This window comes from Colobus angolensis, unplaced genomic scaffold, assembly GCF_000951035.1.
Source record: "Colobus angolensis palliatus isolate OR3802 unplaced genomic scaffold, Cang.pa_1.0 Scaffold163, whole genome shotgun sequence".
Classification (NCBI taxonomy): domain Eukaryota; kingdom Metazoa; phylum Chordata; class Mammalia; order Primates; family Cercopithecidae; genus Colobus; species Colobus angolensis.
In genome coordinates, this window is record NW_012114744.1 from 8,000,849 (window position 1) to 8,017,862 (window position 17,014).

General features: G+C 37.2%; 1 protein-coding gene across 2 annotated transcripts in view; it reads right to left on the reverse strand.

Annotated features, from left to right (window-relative positions):
• CADPS2 (Ca++-dependent secretion activator 2) overlaps positions 1-17,014 on the reverse strand; it is a 571,469-nt gene that overhangs the window by 35,951 nt on the left and 518,504 nt on the right. For both annotated transcript variants that reach the window (XM_011937408.1, XM_011937407.1), the window contains 2 exons: positions 11,686-11,769; positions 11,545-11,577 (listed from right to left, as the gene is read on the reverse strand). In XM_011937408.1, the coding sequence (XP_011792798.1) occupies positions 11,545-11,577; positions 11,686-11,769 (117 nt within the window). The remainder of the gene's footprint in view (positions 1-11,544; positions 11,578-11,685; positions 11,770-17,014) is intronic.

The following is a 17,014-nucleotide window of genomic DNA, read 5'->3' on the forward strand; positions in this document are numbered from 1 at the left end:
AGTATTCTACGTATTAAATGCCTTAGTTCACTACGCACTAACTCTTCCATCTTCTTTATTAAGACAGTAATCTCTAAATCAAAGTAGCAGTTCCTGGATTAGCTTTTATTAAGAATATTGTATTCTAGAGACCCATATTTAGAAATCTCTTCTAAATTGGTAATAATAGTTTTCTTAATATGAGAAAAATAACAAAAACCATATAGTCAGTATTCTACGTATTAAATGCCTTAGTTCACTACGCACTAACTCTTCCATCTTCTTTATTAAGACAGTAATCTCTAAATCAAAGTAGCAGTTCCTAAATTACTTTTAATCTCATTCAGAAAATAATAGAATTTGTCTAGCACAGTTATAGTAAAAGAACAGAAAAATCTAAAAAAGTCCCTCATGAGCACAAAGGGATCAAGAACTATGGGAGGAAATGAAGTATTTTAAGGCGAGTTCCTCTGACACTGTATAAGTAACCGAATACATCAGTGAGTGAATGAGTTTAAGAAAGGGTGCAGACTCCAGCATTTTTTTTCAAGCATTAATCACTAGTTAACCTAGCAAGATGAACATGCTGTTTAAAAAGAAGAGAAAAGAATTCCTTGTTAATTATATGCTGCAAACGCTCTTGCTTCCTGCTGCTACACCTAATCCCACAGGTGCAAGTCTTCGCTTTCCCTATTCATGGGTAGGTGGGTGCAACACTGCAGTCATTTTTCACGGCAACAGATTTAGATACAGAAGAAGCTGCTTAACCTTCCACTGGAGGTTAACAATACACTACACAAACACTGTCATGGTGCCTATTTAACAAGGAGACAAATTTTTAAATATGCTATTCCAGTCTCAAAGCTTAACTAGAAGCTACAGTGTAATTGACTTAATTTAAAAGTGCACTTCTCATAACCTAGAAAAGCATGCCTTGAAGAAACAATCAAGAGTAGAAGTGTAATATCCTGAGTTATGATTATCTGCATGCTTTGTAAATGAAATACCTGTGTCTGGCCATTCATTACCATTTAAGGAAAAAAGGATCATGTAAGATATAAGACAATAAATAACATGTCTTTGAAATTTGAAATTGTAGTAGGAGCAATTTATATCTCAACTCTGGCATTTAAGAGTCAGTAAAAAATTATAATTGATCATAGAAGATAATTCTACAAACACATAATTTATCTCAGGTATTGTTAAAAACAATATTTTTCTTTCACTGTTTAATATATCTTTTAATGCTCTGGCATTTATCTATTAATTTCTGTATTTTCATATTTGAATAAACATGTTCTGAAACTTTTCAAAAGCATTTGAAGTAGTTTAAATAAGTTACATATTTTCACATACTTAAAAAAGGTTTTTTCATATATTCATGATTATGTTGTAAAAAACCATAGCTTGCCAAGTTTTTACAAAATAGATTTATTATGTTGTATTCCCACAGAAAACCAAAAGGAAATACATAGAGATTACAGAGCCTTCTATTACATTTATGCCAACTTATATATTTAATAAATATGATGGGAAGAGAAACAGTTGATAAAGAGGGAGCTGGATGCAGTGGCTTATGTCTATATTCCCAGTGCTTTGGGAGGCTGAGGTGGAGGATTGCCTGAGGCCAGGGGTTTGAGACCATCCTGGGCAACATAGCAAGACTCTGCCTGTATAAAAAAGTAAAAAATTAGCCAGGCATGGTGTTGCATTCTGTAGTCCCAGCTGCCTGGGAGTCTGAGGTGGGAGGCTGCAGTGAACTATGATCCCACTACTGCCCTCTAGCCTGGGTGACAAAGTAAAACCCTGTCTCTAAAAATAATTTTAAAAGGGGCAGAGAGGAAGACATTTAAACAATAAACAAGTCACAAATATATGCATTTTAAAAATAGATTTTTAAAAACCATGAATGAAAAAAACTCATTGCTATTTAGAAAAATTCCAAACTATTATTTAAAGAATGAAGCAGCCAGTCAACATTTGTTAAATTTAGCAGTGTTCAAAATTCTATTAACATTATTATACATTTAGGTACTTTTGACTCCAAATTGGGAGAAAATTCTAAATTAAAAATAATGACACCCACATCCTTTTGAAAACAGTTTTTAGATTTAGAGCATGTAACATGTGTGTTTTAAGTACGTACATTTCATTCAATCCCACAGTTCTAAGGAGCTGTCCCATTATTGCAGAGTTCTTGCCCTGGATCAGAGTCTTCTGTCTGTTACTTGAGTATAGTTGGTAAAAAGGCAGAATCCTACCTTAATGCTATGAAAGTATCTGATATCAGAATCTATTATAATTAATGCTACTAAAACTTAGGTAGTCATATTACTTTTATTCTTAACAGTCACATGAATGTTTCACACTATTTCTTCTAAGTAGTTACATAATTTATACATTTATAGGTCTAGAAACAGTTATGTAGCATTAGTATGTTACATTTTATTGTATCACTGGGGAAAATCCTTTCAAAGTGAAGTTTCTTTTAAATATTAAAATAAATATTGGATGATAGTTTAAGATATTAGCCTGAACTACTCAAGGAGGCAGGTTAATTTTCAATTGAGATCTATGGGTTTACAATGCCTTCCTCATTTGGGACAAGTATCTTGCTATTTCTGATCTATGGTTAGATCACTAACATCCCAGAGTTTAGAGGAATAGCTGCTAATACAGTAGCACCAAACGCAGAATGTGCTAATGGGTACACTACCTATGAGCTTTATACTATTATATTCATGAGTAGCAATCATACTGGTGATGAAGGTTCTAACATAATGATGATGAAGGTTCTAAATCTCTCAGTTCACTAGCCTTTCCCTCATCTATCTTCAAGTGTGTCAATTAGAAAATACTACATGAAAACCTGAAGAAGTAAAATTAAAATGCTGCATTATTTCATTGTTAGCTTTTAAAGTTTAGATGGACTGGGATGGATTTACTCAGCTCAATTTGGAACCATTCAGATTTTGGCTTAAGTGATGCCTCAGGGTGCTAGAATGCCAGTGTCCGGAGGCAGCTCATGGATTTACCTTACATAAGAGAGAAAAGACAGAAAAGCCAGACGGATAAAACACAAAGGAATAAAGAAGCAAAACATTCATCTGGAAAGCACAACACCCGACCTCCTCCACTTCTAGGCAAGTGAGGCTCTTAATCTGGTCCTGGTGTGCATCCCTCTCACCAGGTGAATATGCCCCAGTGGGCAGGAGCTCCATTCCCCGAGTTCTGTCTGGCTCTCATGCTGATGTAAAGCTCTGAGTATTCAGGTGGTGTTAGTTAAGTAGTAAACAATATCAGAAGCAAGAAAGCAAAAGAAGGAAGAGGGAAAATACTAATGCCACTGAACTGACTGATTATACCCTAAAAGCCACCATTGATATACGCAAAGTGTGTACTATTCTAAAAAGGAACATAAATGAAAAAGTAAAAAGCTAATATTGTTCACTCTGTGGAAGGCAACTAGTTTTTCTTTCGGTAACTGGTCATGTTCTTAATTAGCGAGCAGGAACTAGGGGGTAATGCATGGGAGCCAGAAGCATCATTCCAGGTAGAAATGATAACAATGTATTGCAATAGTGCTTTACATTTACAAAGCATATTCATGTTAATGTGCTCATTGAATTCTGAATTCTCATAAGAACCTACTGAGGGAGGCAGCACAGGGATTATAGGCTGGTACACAAGTGATTGTGTTTTTTGCCATTAAAATAATGGCAATACTTTTAAATACTATTATCCTCACTGCATGGGTGGGAAAATGGAAGCCCACAGATCAAACAGCTAGATAGGAGCAAGGTGGAAAATGAACTCAGATCCTCGACCCCATATTGAGTCTGTGCAGTTCAGAGGTGGGTAAGAACCACCTTTTGGGGATTTTGAAATGAGAAATCTTTGGCAATTATCATAAAGATGAGAGACTATTTGAGATAATTCCTAATGAAGATAAGAGAGATTAGCCATCTCCTTTATCTTAGGACAGACTGGCAAGATCAGGCACCAGTACGATTAAGCCAATGAAGAGAGACAGTTTCTTCTTCCTTCCTCACTGTTTTGGTCTTTTCTTGGCCACAGTAATCTTTATCGTATCCTCCAAGTCTCTTCAGCTGTTTCACCTTAGTGTCTAGCATAGAGTTGGTATGCAGCGTGTGTGATAATGTTAAAAAGAGCATTTTAAATAGGATTTTTCACATCAACACACATCGTTATACCCCACAATGTCCTGTAACTGGTATGACAATAGAATAAAATTCCAGAATCAGAGTTGGAAAGAACCTTTATTGTCATCTTGTCCTATTTCCCACATAATGCAGAAATCTTCAGTATCACACCTGGCGAATAGTGGTGCGGCTTTTACTATGTCACCTTTGTACATAACTATTTTTTTTTTAAGTTTTGTCTTACACTGATTTCAGTTCTGCTCCCACTCGTTTTTAGTCATTGTTCCTAGTCCTATCTTCTTGACTGATACAGGCTTAGGCTGTTCCTTTTTCCAAACAGGAGCCCTTTACATATTGATCAGGGCTATCTTATATCTTAGATTTTTTTTCCCTCTTTCTAGGAACAGTCAGATTTCTTTTTTCTTTTTTTTCCTTCATAAGCCATTATTTCCAGATCCCCTTAAGTAGCCTGGCTCCTCTCTATAGGAGGAAGTAAAGTAAAAAGAAAATGTTGTCTTAAAAGAATACAGATGTGACTTGTTCACAATCATACAGATGTGATCAATACAGTATAAGTGAAATGATTATTTCCTAGAATGTAGATACTAGATTTTATTGTAATCAATAATAACAATTATGATAATAGCTAGCATTCGTTGCGCACTAATTCCATTCTAGGAACTGTGAAAAGTGTTTAACATATTCACAGTAAGCCTATAAGAGGTGTAAGTACATCTCCATTTTATAGATGAAGAAACTGGTGCCTGAGGTCACACTGACCACAGATGAAGTGATGGAGCAAGAATTCAACTGCTAGCAGTTTGGTTTCTCAGTCTGTTAGTAACCCCTCTGTCACACAGCCTCCATAGATCTGTATACCTGATTTTTTCAAAAAGTAACTACTCCATATTATTGTCAAACCTGATCTTTTATACAACTTTTAACATACATTTACTATCAGCTACATCTTACCTATAAGATGTAGGTATCTTACCTATCTTACAGGTGAGCAAAACTTTTTTCTTTTTTGTGGGAGGGGGTTAGTAAAATAATTTAAACCTTCAGAATTTTTGGTTTTGGCTTAGTATTTCTATCTGCAAAGCTAATGTGAACATTTTCACCCTCGTCCTGCATCTAATTTCTGTCAGATCTGAGTTCGCTTCTAAGTTACTGTTGAATAGGACAGACTCACCTCATCCAGGTCTTGCTCTTCCCTTCCTTCCCTTTCTCCCTCTCTCTTTCTTTCTTTTTCTTTCTTTCTTTCTCCTTTCTTTTCCTTCCTTCCTTTCTCCCTCCCTCTCTTTCTTTTTCTTTCTCTTTTCTTTTCTCTCTCTCTTTCTTTCTTCTTTTTCTTTCTCTTTTCTTTTCTTTTCTCTGTCTCTCTCTCTCTTTTTTTTCAAATGTCTGATGTCTTTGCTAGTATGAACATTCCAAGGTTCTATGATAGGGCCATAAACTGTATAACTGCCACAGAACTTCTCCCCAAGATAGGGTTGTCCAGCCAAGAGCAATCTATAAAACTATACTGAAGGACACAGCTCATCACTTAGATCAGAAAGATATCAAGGAGAATCCTACCAACTTCTTTGCCAAGAGGCATGTGCCTGGAATTTATTTCTGTTCAGGACCACACTGAAGCATTTTTCTCCTATGTATATTTTTTTCATTCTTAAAGTATCATGAGAAGTATACATTACAAAGATACAAAAGAATATGTTTATTATATTTAAATGGTTTGATTTGGGTCATTTTCTGTTAACTCATACATCTTCAACTGTGCTATAATTATAAGGAATATCTGACAAATAAGTATGTTCTAGAAATATGAATTACTCCTTTTCTGCATAGGAATGTCACTTAATGTCATTTGTAATTTTCACCTTATAGAATCAATTTATTTATTGCTTTAAAAACATTCCAGCCAGCCACGGTGGCTCATGTCTATAATCCCAGGACTTTGGGATGCCAAGGCAGGCAGATCACCTGAAGTCAGGAGTTTCAGATCAGCCTGCCCAACACGGTGAAATCCCATCACTACTAAAAAATTCAAAAAAGTAGCCAGGCGTGGTGGCACACGCCTGTTTTCCCAGCTACTTGGAGGCTGAGGCACAAGAATCACTTGAACCCAGGAGGTGGAGGCTGCAGTAAGCCAAGATCAGGCCACTGCACTCCAACCTGGGGGACAGAGTGAGGCTGTAAAAAAAAAAAGAAATTCTGGTAAGTGATGGTATAAGAAGGTATTGCCTTCTTATCCAGAAAACTTTTTCCAGCTTTTTATCTTCTCATCATCTTCCAGGGGGAATTTTTGGGCTCTCTTGTCTCATAGAGAGAACTGGACAAGAGCTCACAAGGTGACAGAATATTAAAGTCAAAAGAACTAATGCAGTTAGGTAGCTTATTCACTCATTTTATAGATGACTAGACTGGGGCCACTTAAGTAATGCCCCAGGTCACACAGTTTCAAGGGCACGTAGCCACATACAATCAATTAACGGTAAGCTATTATTAAGTCTTTGGTCAGTGCTCTTTTCTTTTAATAAACATTTTATTTTAGAAAAATTTCAGATTTACAGAAATAGTGTGGAAATATTAAAGAGTTTCCATATAACTCATACCCAATTTCCCATATTATTATCATCTTACATTAGTATGGTACGTTTGCTACAATTAATGAACATATATTGACACAATATTATTAACTGAAGTGTGAGCTTTATTCAGTTTCCCTTCATTTTTACCCAATATCCTTTTTCTCTTCCATGATGTCATTCAGGACACCACGTTACATTTAGTAATTTAGGTCTCCTCGGACTCCTCTTGGTTGTGTCACTTTCTCCTACTTTCCTTCTTTTTGACGACCTTGAAAATTCTGAGGAGTATTCTCAGATATTTTGTAGTGTATCACCTATTGAGATGTGTCTGATTTTCTTTCATGATTAGACTGTAGCTACAAGAGGAAGATCATAGAGGTAAAGTGCCATTTTGATCACATCCTGTCAAGGGCTGATATTATCAGTATGATTTATCACTGCAGATGTTGACCTTTGATCAACTGGCTGGGGTAATATTTCTCAACTTTCTCCATTGGAAATTTATTCTCCCCATCTTCCTTTGCATATTGTACACTTCGGAAGGAAGTGACTATGTATATCCCCCACTTAAGGAGTGGGGATATATGATCCACCTCCTTGAGAAGGAAGTATCTATATTAATTATTTGGAGTTCTTCTGCATGGGAGAGCTGTCTTTTCTCCCCATTATGTACTTCAATATTTACTTGTATCAGTATGGACCAATGGATATTTATTTTATGCTTTGGATTATAATCCAATATTACTTTACATATTTGCTTGCTCAAATTATTCTAGCTTAGACCACTGGGAGATCTTTCCGTCATCTGTTGTGTCTCTTTGAAACACAGAGTTTCCAGTTTTGTGTTTTTTGTGAACATCTCCTTTCTGTCGCTACAAGATGGTCCATGTTCATCTTGTATATTTTCCAGCATCAGCCATTTCTTCAAGGAGCACTGGTTCATTTCTTTAAAGATTAGAGAACAAATTTGAGTGCTATGTGGGCTTGTTGCTACTGGGGCATCACTGTTTCTAGGCTCTCTGAGCTAACAGAGCAAGAAAATGTATGTGAGCACATTAACGCGTGCATATACGTATATCTAAAAATACTGTTAAATGTAACCAGCTGTATCTGTACTAAGCTAAAGACAAATTCACACTGATATTTCCAACTCTAATCCATTAGAGGATCATTCTAGTCCCCTTCCTTTGCTTGCCTCTAACCTCACTCCAACAGTGAGAAACCTGGCTCCTACCAACCGCCATCCAATTACTTAATTGTTCAATTCCAATACACACATATAGTGGCTTCAAAACTGTTAAACTGTGGAGAAAAACTTTATCAACCAGAGTACAATGCTTATTTATAAGTTCCATTTTCCCTTATTCTTACAGACTCCACTATTTTCCAAAGTTACTCAGATCAGCACTTTCCCCGCTCCTCTTTCAGTGAGTTTATCTCATACATTCACAATAGAATTATTTTATTATAGTTTCCATTCCATCCTGGGATTCTATGATCACTTAGTTGATCTTTAAATAATTGAATATACTTAGGTTCACTCTTTTTGCTATAAAGTTTGGTTTTGACAAATGCACAGTGTCATGTATCTACCGTTACAATATCATACAGAATAGTTGCTGTGTTCAAAAAAGTCCCCTGTATTTGAACAATTCAGCCCTCCCTGACCTTGAACTCATGGCATCCATTAATCTGTTTATAGTCTTTATAGTTTTGCCTTTTGTAGAATGTGATATAAATAGAATCATACAGTATGCAGCCTTTTCAATTTGGCTTCTTTTGGCAATATGCATTTAAGATTCATCCATGTCTTCATGTGAGATGAGAGCTCTTTTATTTTTGCTGAATAGAATTACATTGTGCGGATGAACCAATGGTTATTTATCCATTCACCTATTATAGGACAATTTTGGTTGATTCCAGTTTGGGTGATTATAAATAAAGTTGCTATGAACATTTGTGCCCAAGTTTTGGGGTGGACATATGTTTCAAATCATTTGGACAAGTGCTGAGAACTGTGATTGGTGGGTTACCTGTAAGATTATATTTAGCTTTAAAAGAAACTGGCAAACAGTTTTCCAAAGTAGCTGTAGCATTCCTACCAACAATGAACAAGAGTTCCTGTTGCTCTCTTATCCTTGTCAACATTTTGCTGTTGTCGGTTTGCTTTTGGATTTTGGCTATTCTAACAAGTACATAGTGGTATCTTCTTTTAATCTGCATGTTCCTAATGGCAAATGATATTGAGCATTTTTTCATAAGCTTACTTGGTATCTGCATATCCTTTCTGTTGCAGTGCCTGTTTGTATCTCTTGCCTGTTTAAAAAGTTTGTTTGTTTTCATATTGTTGAGTATTAAGAGTTCTTACAACACTTTGGAGACAAGTCCTTTATCAGGTACGTGTTTTGCAAATATTTCTTCCCATTTGTGGCTTACATTTGCATTCTCTTAACAGTGAATAAGAGTATACTTATCAATTTTAAGTCCAATTTATCAATTTTTTTCCTTTCATGGATTATGTGGTGTTGTATCTAAAAACTCATCACCAAATCCAAGGCCATATATAATTTATCTTATATTTTCTCCTTGAAGTTGCACAGTTCTGCATTGTATGCGTGTCTAGGTCTGTTTTCAGTTAATTTTTGTGAAAGGTGAGCCAGCACTTTTTCTCATGAGACTCTCTTAAGAGACAGCTTTAGAGAGGCATACTTGCCAGAGTTTGAGTATAAAAAAGAACAACGGCCAACAAGACCTCATAGCTTTTAAAGCTAATATTTACAGCCATTAACAATAGAAGTGTAATGTCCATAACTGAGGAAGGAATTCATCACTTTGTAATCTGCCATGGTCAAATCACATCTATGGTATAGTATGTTCTGCTCCAGGGTGCAATTTGATTAAATGGTGACACTGATAAGCTAGAATTCCTCTAGGGTAGTAATTGCCATGGTGAAGAGTCTGGACATGATTGCCACAGAAGTGTGCATAATAATATATCTGTTTCCCTATCTCTTTTGTCTTTAAGATTGTAAACCATTTGAGGGTAAGACATGTATATCTCATCATGCATGTCCAGGACCTAGCACTTAGTATGTGCTAAATAAATATTTAAGTAGTGGGTTTAGTGAATAAATTGAGAATGTTTAATCTAGAAAATAAGGATTCCTCAGACAACACATGCCTATGAATAGCTACCACACCTACTGGGAAGAGGAGGCATGAAAATTGTTATTAAATATGCAAAGAACTATCATGCAGAAGAGAGATTAGAATGAGGATTAATGGGTAAAATGCACCAAGACAATTTCAACTCATAATACTTAAGAGTAGGCTGCCATACAGCCATCCTGTAACCACTGAAAAAATTAAACAGTGTCCAAGTGAATCTTTGTAAGGGATATTAGAGGAGGGGTTACTTGCACTGAGAAGGGAAGTAAATGAACCATTTTCTGTCACCTTCAACTCTGAAATTCTATGGAGAGAATAAACTAGTTGAGGGCTAATTAAAAACCTCAAAATCTCTAAGAACATGAATAATTTTGATGACACAGTCCATTTGTAATTCAAAATCAAACAAAAACTATATTGTAATGTGTGTGTTAGGAAGTCCAATGTGATATATACAAGATTATTTGTTTCTTACTTTTTAAGATATCAAATATAAAATCTCCCCCTTTCATGCTGCTGCTTTGTGGGGCTCTACACATGTGATTTTTTTCTACTTATGGTCCAGCACTGATTCCTTGATTCCAGGTACAAGAAGAGGAGGGTGTGAAGACTTCTTTGGGAAACATTTGTAAAATAAAAAGTCTGGTTCCAAAGACACCCCATGCAAAGGTAGAAAAGTCCAGGGCCTTCTCATTTAAAATACTCATTTATAACTACAGCAGCAATAGAACTGGAGACAAAATGTGGTTGTGTAACCTAAAAATAAGAGCTATCTACAACTGATATATAAAGCTTGCCAGTACTCAAAACTGCTACCATTTCTAATGGCAATGTAGAGATATAATGTTCTTCAAATACAAAGAGCGAATTTGTATTCCATCTAGTCTTAAATCGTAATTTATTTTTCATTGTGCTCTAATTCTAATTCTTTGAAAATTGACATATATGCCAAAATAAATGATTAAACAGAACACCTTAGGCCTTGATCATATATGTGATAATAGAATTTAAATTAAAAACTAATTCGGAATGATGATCAGCTTAAAAATGCTGCACAACTTGTTGGTTATGTTTACCATGTGAATATTCTCATTGTAGCTAAGTCAGTTTCATGATTTCTGCTCATGGAATCTTAATTTTGGAACAACTTATGAGTTATTTCCCAAGAATTCTATGAAAACCCAAATGTTAAAGTAAGTGACTACTGATTTATATAACACTTTTTCTTTACATATTTATATAACACTAATTCTTTAACCTGTTCATCTTCATCATTATTTTACCTTCTATAAGAAACCCGTCACAGCTTTCAGGTAAAGGGGAGGAAAAGCAAGCAGTTTTTCTATATATAGTGTGAGGCATTTTCTACCCCATCCTAGAGTGCTAAAACTTCCCTTTGCAACTCAGGTGATACGTTCTTATGATGATTGGCCTCCTTAAAAGTTCCTGAGTTACAACAGAAAACGTCAACGAAATAACCTTGCTACGCCTTGTTATGAAGGTTAGCGCTTGCTTAAGGAAAATAAACTCCTCCCTAAGGGAATGGCACTGGTTTAAATATTTGAAATAAACCCATGATGAACTGTAATTTCTTTTTTTAAGAATTACATATAGTTTTAAAAAGCAGATACAAAAATACTCACTGGAACATCAACATATTTTGCAGCTGCTTTCACCTTAAGTGGAAAAGAAAGAGATAATTATGAGAATTATTTTTTAACTGCCATATAAGTACTACGACAACAGTTAAAAGACCACAGAAGAGAACTCATTCAAATACTTACAGTGAATGACAGAATGGATGAAAAGAAAGTGCCTTCATCATACCTTGACAGCTTAGACAACACACCTTCCAACACTGAAACAAACTATAATACAGTTATAGTGAGTATTTAGAATGTTACTGTGCATACAAACTAATAGCAGGGCAAACAATTCCTGAACCAATTTCTTCCATGGCACAAAAATTTACAATGAATAAACTGACAGCTGAGGTCAGACTAACTTGTAATGTTTATGCTTTCATTCTGAACATGAACTCTACTGTCCTTTCACTTCCCATGGCTGGAAATAATACACTTTTTTTTTTTTTTGAGATGGAAGCTTACTCTGTCACCCAGGCTGGAGTGCAGTGGTGTGATCTTGGCTCACTGCAACCTCCACCTACTGAGTTCAAACTGTTCTCCTGTCTCAGCCTCTCGAGTAGCTGGGACTACAGGCACCTACCACCATGCCTGGCTAATTTTTCTATTTTTAGTAGAGACAGGGTTTTATCATATTGGCCAGGCTGGTCTCAAACTCCTGACCTTGTGATCCACCTGCCTTAGCCTCCCAAAGTACTGGGATTACAGGTGTGAGCCACCGTGCCTGGTCAATAATACACAATTTTTTAAAAAATGAAAAATAATGTGTCTTAGGAATCTAGTCACTATACATATGAGATCACTGAAGCCATTTGTAAATAATCTTAGGTCCATGAGATTTTTCCTTTAAAACATTATTCAATTTCAACGTGGATGTTAAGAAACAATGGCAGGCAAGCTTAATCAGATTCCTTTCTATCGTATATGACTGGTTATCCTTCAACTTTTTCTACATCTACACAAGAGGCTGAATATAAAAGAACAGATAATGGGCCAGGTAGGGTGGCTCATGCCTGTAATTCCAGCACTTTCGGAGGCCGAGGTGGGCGGATCACCCGAGGTCAGGAATTCAAGACCAGCCTGACCAACATGGAGAAACCCTGTCTCTACTAAAAGTACAAAATTAGCAGGGCATGGTGGCTTATGCCTGTAATCCCAGCTACTTGGGAGGCTGAGGCAGGAGAATCGCTTGAACCTGGGAGGCGGAGGTTACGGTGAGCTGAGATCGTGCCATTGCACTCCAGCCTGGGTGACAAGAGCAAAACTCTGTCAAAAAAAAAAAAACAAAACCCAAACAAAAACGAACAGATAATGAAAGGGAGGTGTCGTAATGTGAGCTCTTATAACTATGACACAATGGCTGACATCAGTTAACAACCATTTACCAGGCAGTTCTAATTGGCACTTATATGGATCATCCCTGCTTCCTAAGCTTACGTAGCAGTTATGGAGAGAAAACAGATACACACTGCAGAGTACAATGGAAAAGAGCGCTAGACTCAGAATGTATATCCCAGTTCCATCACTCAGTAGAATGCAGACTCAGTTTGACCACCTTACTTCTCAGGCTTCCACCATCAGTTAAATGGAGTAGCATGAGGGGGAGGATGTGGAATTCAAATTAGTCTCAAAAGTTGTTTACATTTCTAAAAAAAATAAATTTCTATGAAATGAAAATAAACACATATACTATAATATAGTAAAAATGTGAAGCGTTTTACTTTATTTGGCATGAAGATTGATGAATAAGAGATTTTAATAAGGACATACTGCCCTACATCTCTCCTCCTTAGAACTAAAATAATATGCACTATTGACAAATTATAGATTCCCAAAGGGAAAATACTGACAAGGTTTTTTAAATACGAAAAGGGAAATTAACGAAGGCCGGGTTTTGTTCACATAGCAGCTTCTTCAACAAAGTGATAATAGTTCTAGGGACACAGCTTATTGGTCTCTGGTGACCAGAGAACTCGCTGTGAGTGCACAGGAGATAATATTTTCTTTATGGCTGATCAATTACTGCAAAATAGTTTATGCAAAAGAAACAAAAACTTCCCTATAGGTTTCTCCATCACATCATTTGCGACATGATGTAAGAACACAGAAACAAAAACATGCAGACTGACTGTGAGCTATAAGTGCATTTTTAAAGAATGAGAATAATGTATGCCTGGGTAGCTATCCTAAAGGATACCTAGGGAAAAAAAAATCCACCCACAAAATTGCAAATTGCTCACACATAGAAGTTCATTTAGCACTTTCTTCCTGACTGTTAGGATTTCTTACCAATCATGACTGGCTAACTTGACTTGATGTGGTTTGCAAGGACCCAGAAGACGAATACTCAAGGGTTATGTCAGATCAGGGAAAGGGAATTCCAAACTTAATGGCTCTCTGAGGAAAATGCCTCATCTCTTGTAGCTCAAATCTTGGAGCAAGTGTGTGCTGGGTGATCTCATTTGCCACGAGGACAGCGGCAATTGCTATGGTTACTAGACAGCTTGAACCATGGAGGCTCTCGCCCAACACCTGGTTCTTGGTGCCTGCTAGTGAGTCTGTGCATACACACGTGTGTGTTGCTGAGGGACAAAGCAAGATAGAGGCAGGAAGCCTGTCGATGAATTTACATCTTGGCTCAAGTTGCAGCTCTGCCACTGTCTGGCTATGAGATAAATGTCAAGTCATTTTGCTTCTCTCTCTTCATTGTACTTCTCAGTAAAGTGGGGAAAAGGACAGCTATCCCGCCCACCTTACAAGAATGGTCTGAAGATAAGTGGAGGTAATTTACCTGAAAGAACTGTGAAAATAGCCAAACACTAAAAAAAGTAAAGAAGTAATATTATCCATATGATTAGCAAAATCACTATCTGTGTCTAAAAACCTGAATACATTAAGTCACAAGTTAATGGGGGCTGCCTTAGGATTACTTAGTGATAAAGAGGAATGAGTTTGCTACTTAAGCTAATGGGTCTAATTTAACTAAATCTATGGGGCTTCTATGGAGGTAGAATAGAGCTGAGGCTATAAGTTGGAAAATCACTGGGATTCTGCCTGTTTCAAGGTTATTTGGCAGATGGCAGAAGGAGGAAGGCTTTAAACACAGGTGGTCTTGCTCCAAAGCCCATGCTCTTTACCCATCATGCTACAGAATTATAAGAATTAAATGATATGCTGAATGCAATGTGCCCTGCACATAAGTACGCAAGAGTTCAGGTGTGGTGGTTCATACTTGTAATCCCAGCACTTTGGGAGGCCAAGGCAGGAGGATTGCTTGAGTCTCAGTGTTCAAGACCAGCCTGGACAACATAGCAAGATCCTGTCTCTACTAAAAAAAATAAAAAAATTGGCTGGGCCTGGTGGCGTGTGCCTGTAGCTTCTCAGGAAGCTGAGGTGGGAGGATTGCTTGTGCCCAGGAGTTTCAGGGTGCACTGAACAATGACTGTACCACTGCACTCCAGCCTGGATGGCAAAGGAAGACCCTGTATCAAGTTAAAAAAAAAAAAAAAAAAAAAAAAAAAAGAGCTTGGCCAGGCGCAGTGGCTCACGCCTGTAATCCCAGCATTTTTGGGAGGCTGAGGTGGGTGGGTCATGAGGTAGGGGATTGACACCATTCTGGCTAACACAGTGAAACCCCGTCTCTACCAAAAAGACAAAAAAATTAGCCAGGTGTGGTGGCAGGTGCCTGTAATCCCAGATACTTGGGAGGTTGATGCAGGAGAATGGTGTGAACCTGGGAGGCAGAGCTTGCAGTGCGCGAGATAATGCCACCACACTCTAGGCTGGGCAACAAAGTGAGATTCCATCTCAAAAAAAAAAAAAAACAAAAAAAAAAACAAAGGCAGAGTAAGTGTCATTTTGTTATAATTATTAATGAGTACCTCGGATAAGAAATACAAAAACAAAACAGTCTTAGACCTTTCCCTTTGGGAAATACAAACTAGTGGGAGAGGCAGACATGAACATAACTGCACATGACACAAGGCAGAAGTGTTATGGGCAGTGTAGACGGTAAGCAGTATAGCTGAAACCAGAAGAGGGAAGAATGTCTTTGACTACAGGATATGGGGTCAGCTTCATTTATGAGGTCGCACAGGAGCTGAGTTAAAGGATAGCAGAGATGGAGTGGCTAAAATGACTCTCTGGCAAGGTTGCTGGCAAATGAATTTAGGGCAGAAGTTTCTCCATTGTGGCATCTGGCAGCCTGTCTGGCTCGTCTTCTTCAGAGCATGACACAGCATTGGCTGATACACAAGTTAGTCCTAGGTGTGAACCTGTGGTCTGCTGCATTCACGCCTCAGAATTCTTTGTCTCCATTTCAAAAGTAGTGGAGAATCTTTCCTCGGGTTCCTCCCTATCCCTAAAGGCCCCTGAGGAGGCTCAGTACAGCAGGGAATCTAAGTGCTTACATGGCGGTGAGCAGCGAGAGCACCTCTGGGATTAACCAGCTGAGCTGTATAGTTCCTATAGGAAGGTTTTCTTTGTGAGATTTTTGTTGAGGCACACCTAGTAGAAGAGTTACCTTAAAAATCAAACTCTATTATAAACCTCAAGATTGACTAGTAATGATATACCTTCCACCTGGTTTTTAATTGCATAAAACAGCAAGATTCCAAAGAAACCCAGTTAAATGCTGGGTTTAGTTGCTGCATCTTTAACTGCTTCCTGTGAACTTTCTCTGTACAGCTCAGGGAGTATATAAACACTTACGGGTTTGCCTTGTGCTCTCTGTTCTCCTGAGGATGTCGGGTTGCAATGAAACACTATAATCTCTTTGTTTCCCTGCTCTTTATTACTGATGCCATTAACTGGGTTTGTTTGAAAAATATTTAACACCTAAATCTGTCTGCGTAATTACTAACTTTGTCTCATGAAGCCCTTGGAAGCGACTGGTAGAAGGAAACAAGAAGTGTGCTTCAAGGCATGTGCATTTACATTTCTTGTTGATTTTGACAGCATATAAGATTCATATGGAAGGTAGAACCATAAATTCTAAGTGACAGGGAGGATTCCAGCTAGGGTTCAAAACACAGAGTTCTTGCATTTTTAGCTGTGACACTTCATGAAATAAGCAAGGAATATCTGTATCATTTACACTGTATGTTATAAGATCTTCCACAGAAAACACAACCATCTCTAGTATGACTGATAATGAAAGACTAAGTGTTTTGTGTGGGGAAGGATGGGACAAGGGGTATCTATTAGCTGTTTTGTTTTTGTGTGTTAAGATCAGGACTACCTAGTATTGTTAAAAATCTGCACATGTACCCCCTGAATCTATTTAAAAAACTTTTCAAAATTAAAAAAAAAGTTTCAATAACATATTCTAAAAAAAATGTGAACATAGAACCAGAATATCATGAACTAGGAGAAAATAGGTTGTTTTCCCTAAATCAGAATGTTAATATATAATATAATAATATGAGGCCAGGCACGGTGACTCACACCTGTAATCCCGGCACTTTGGGAG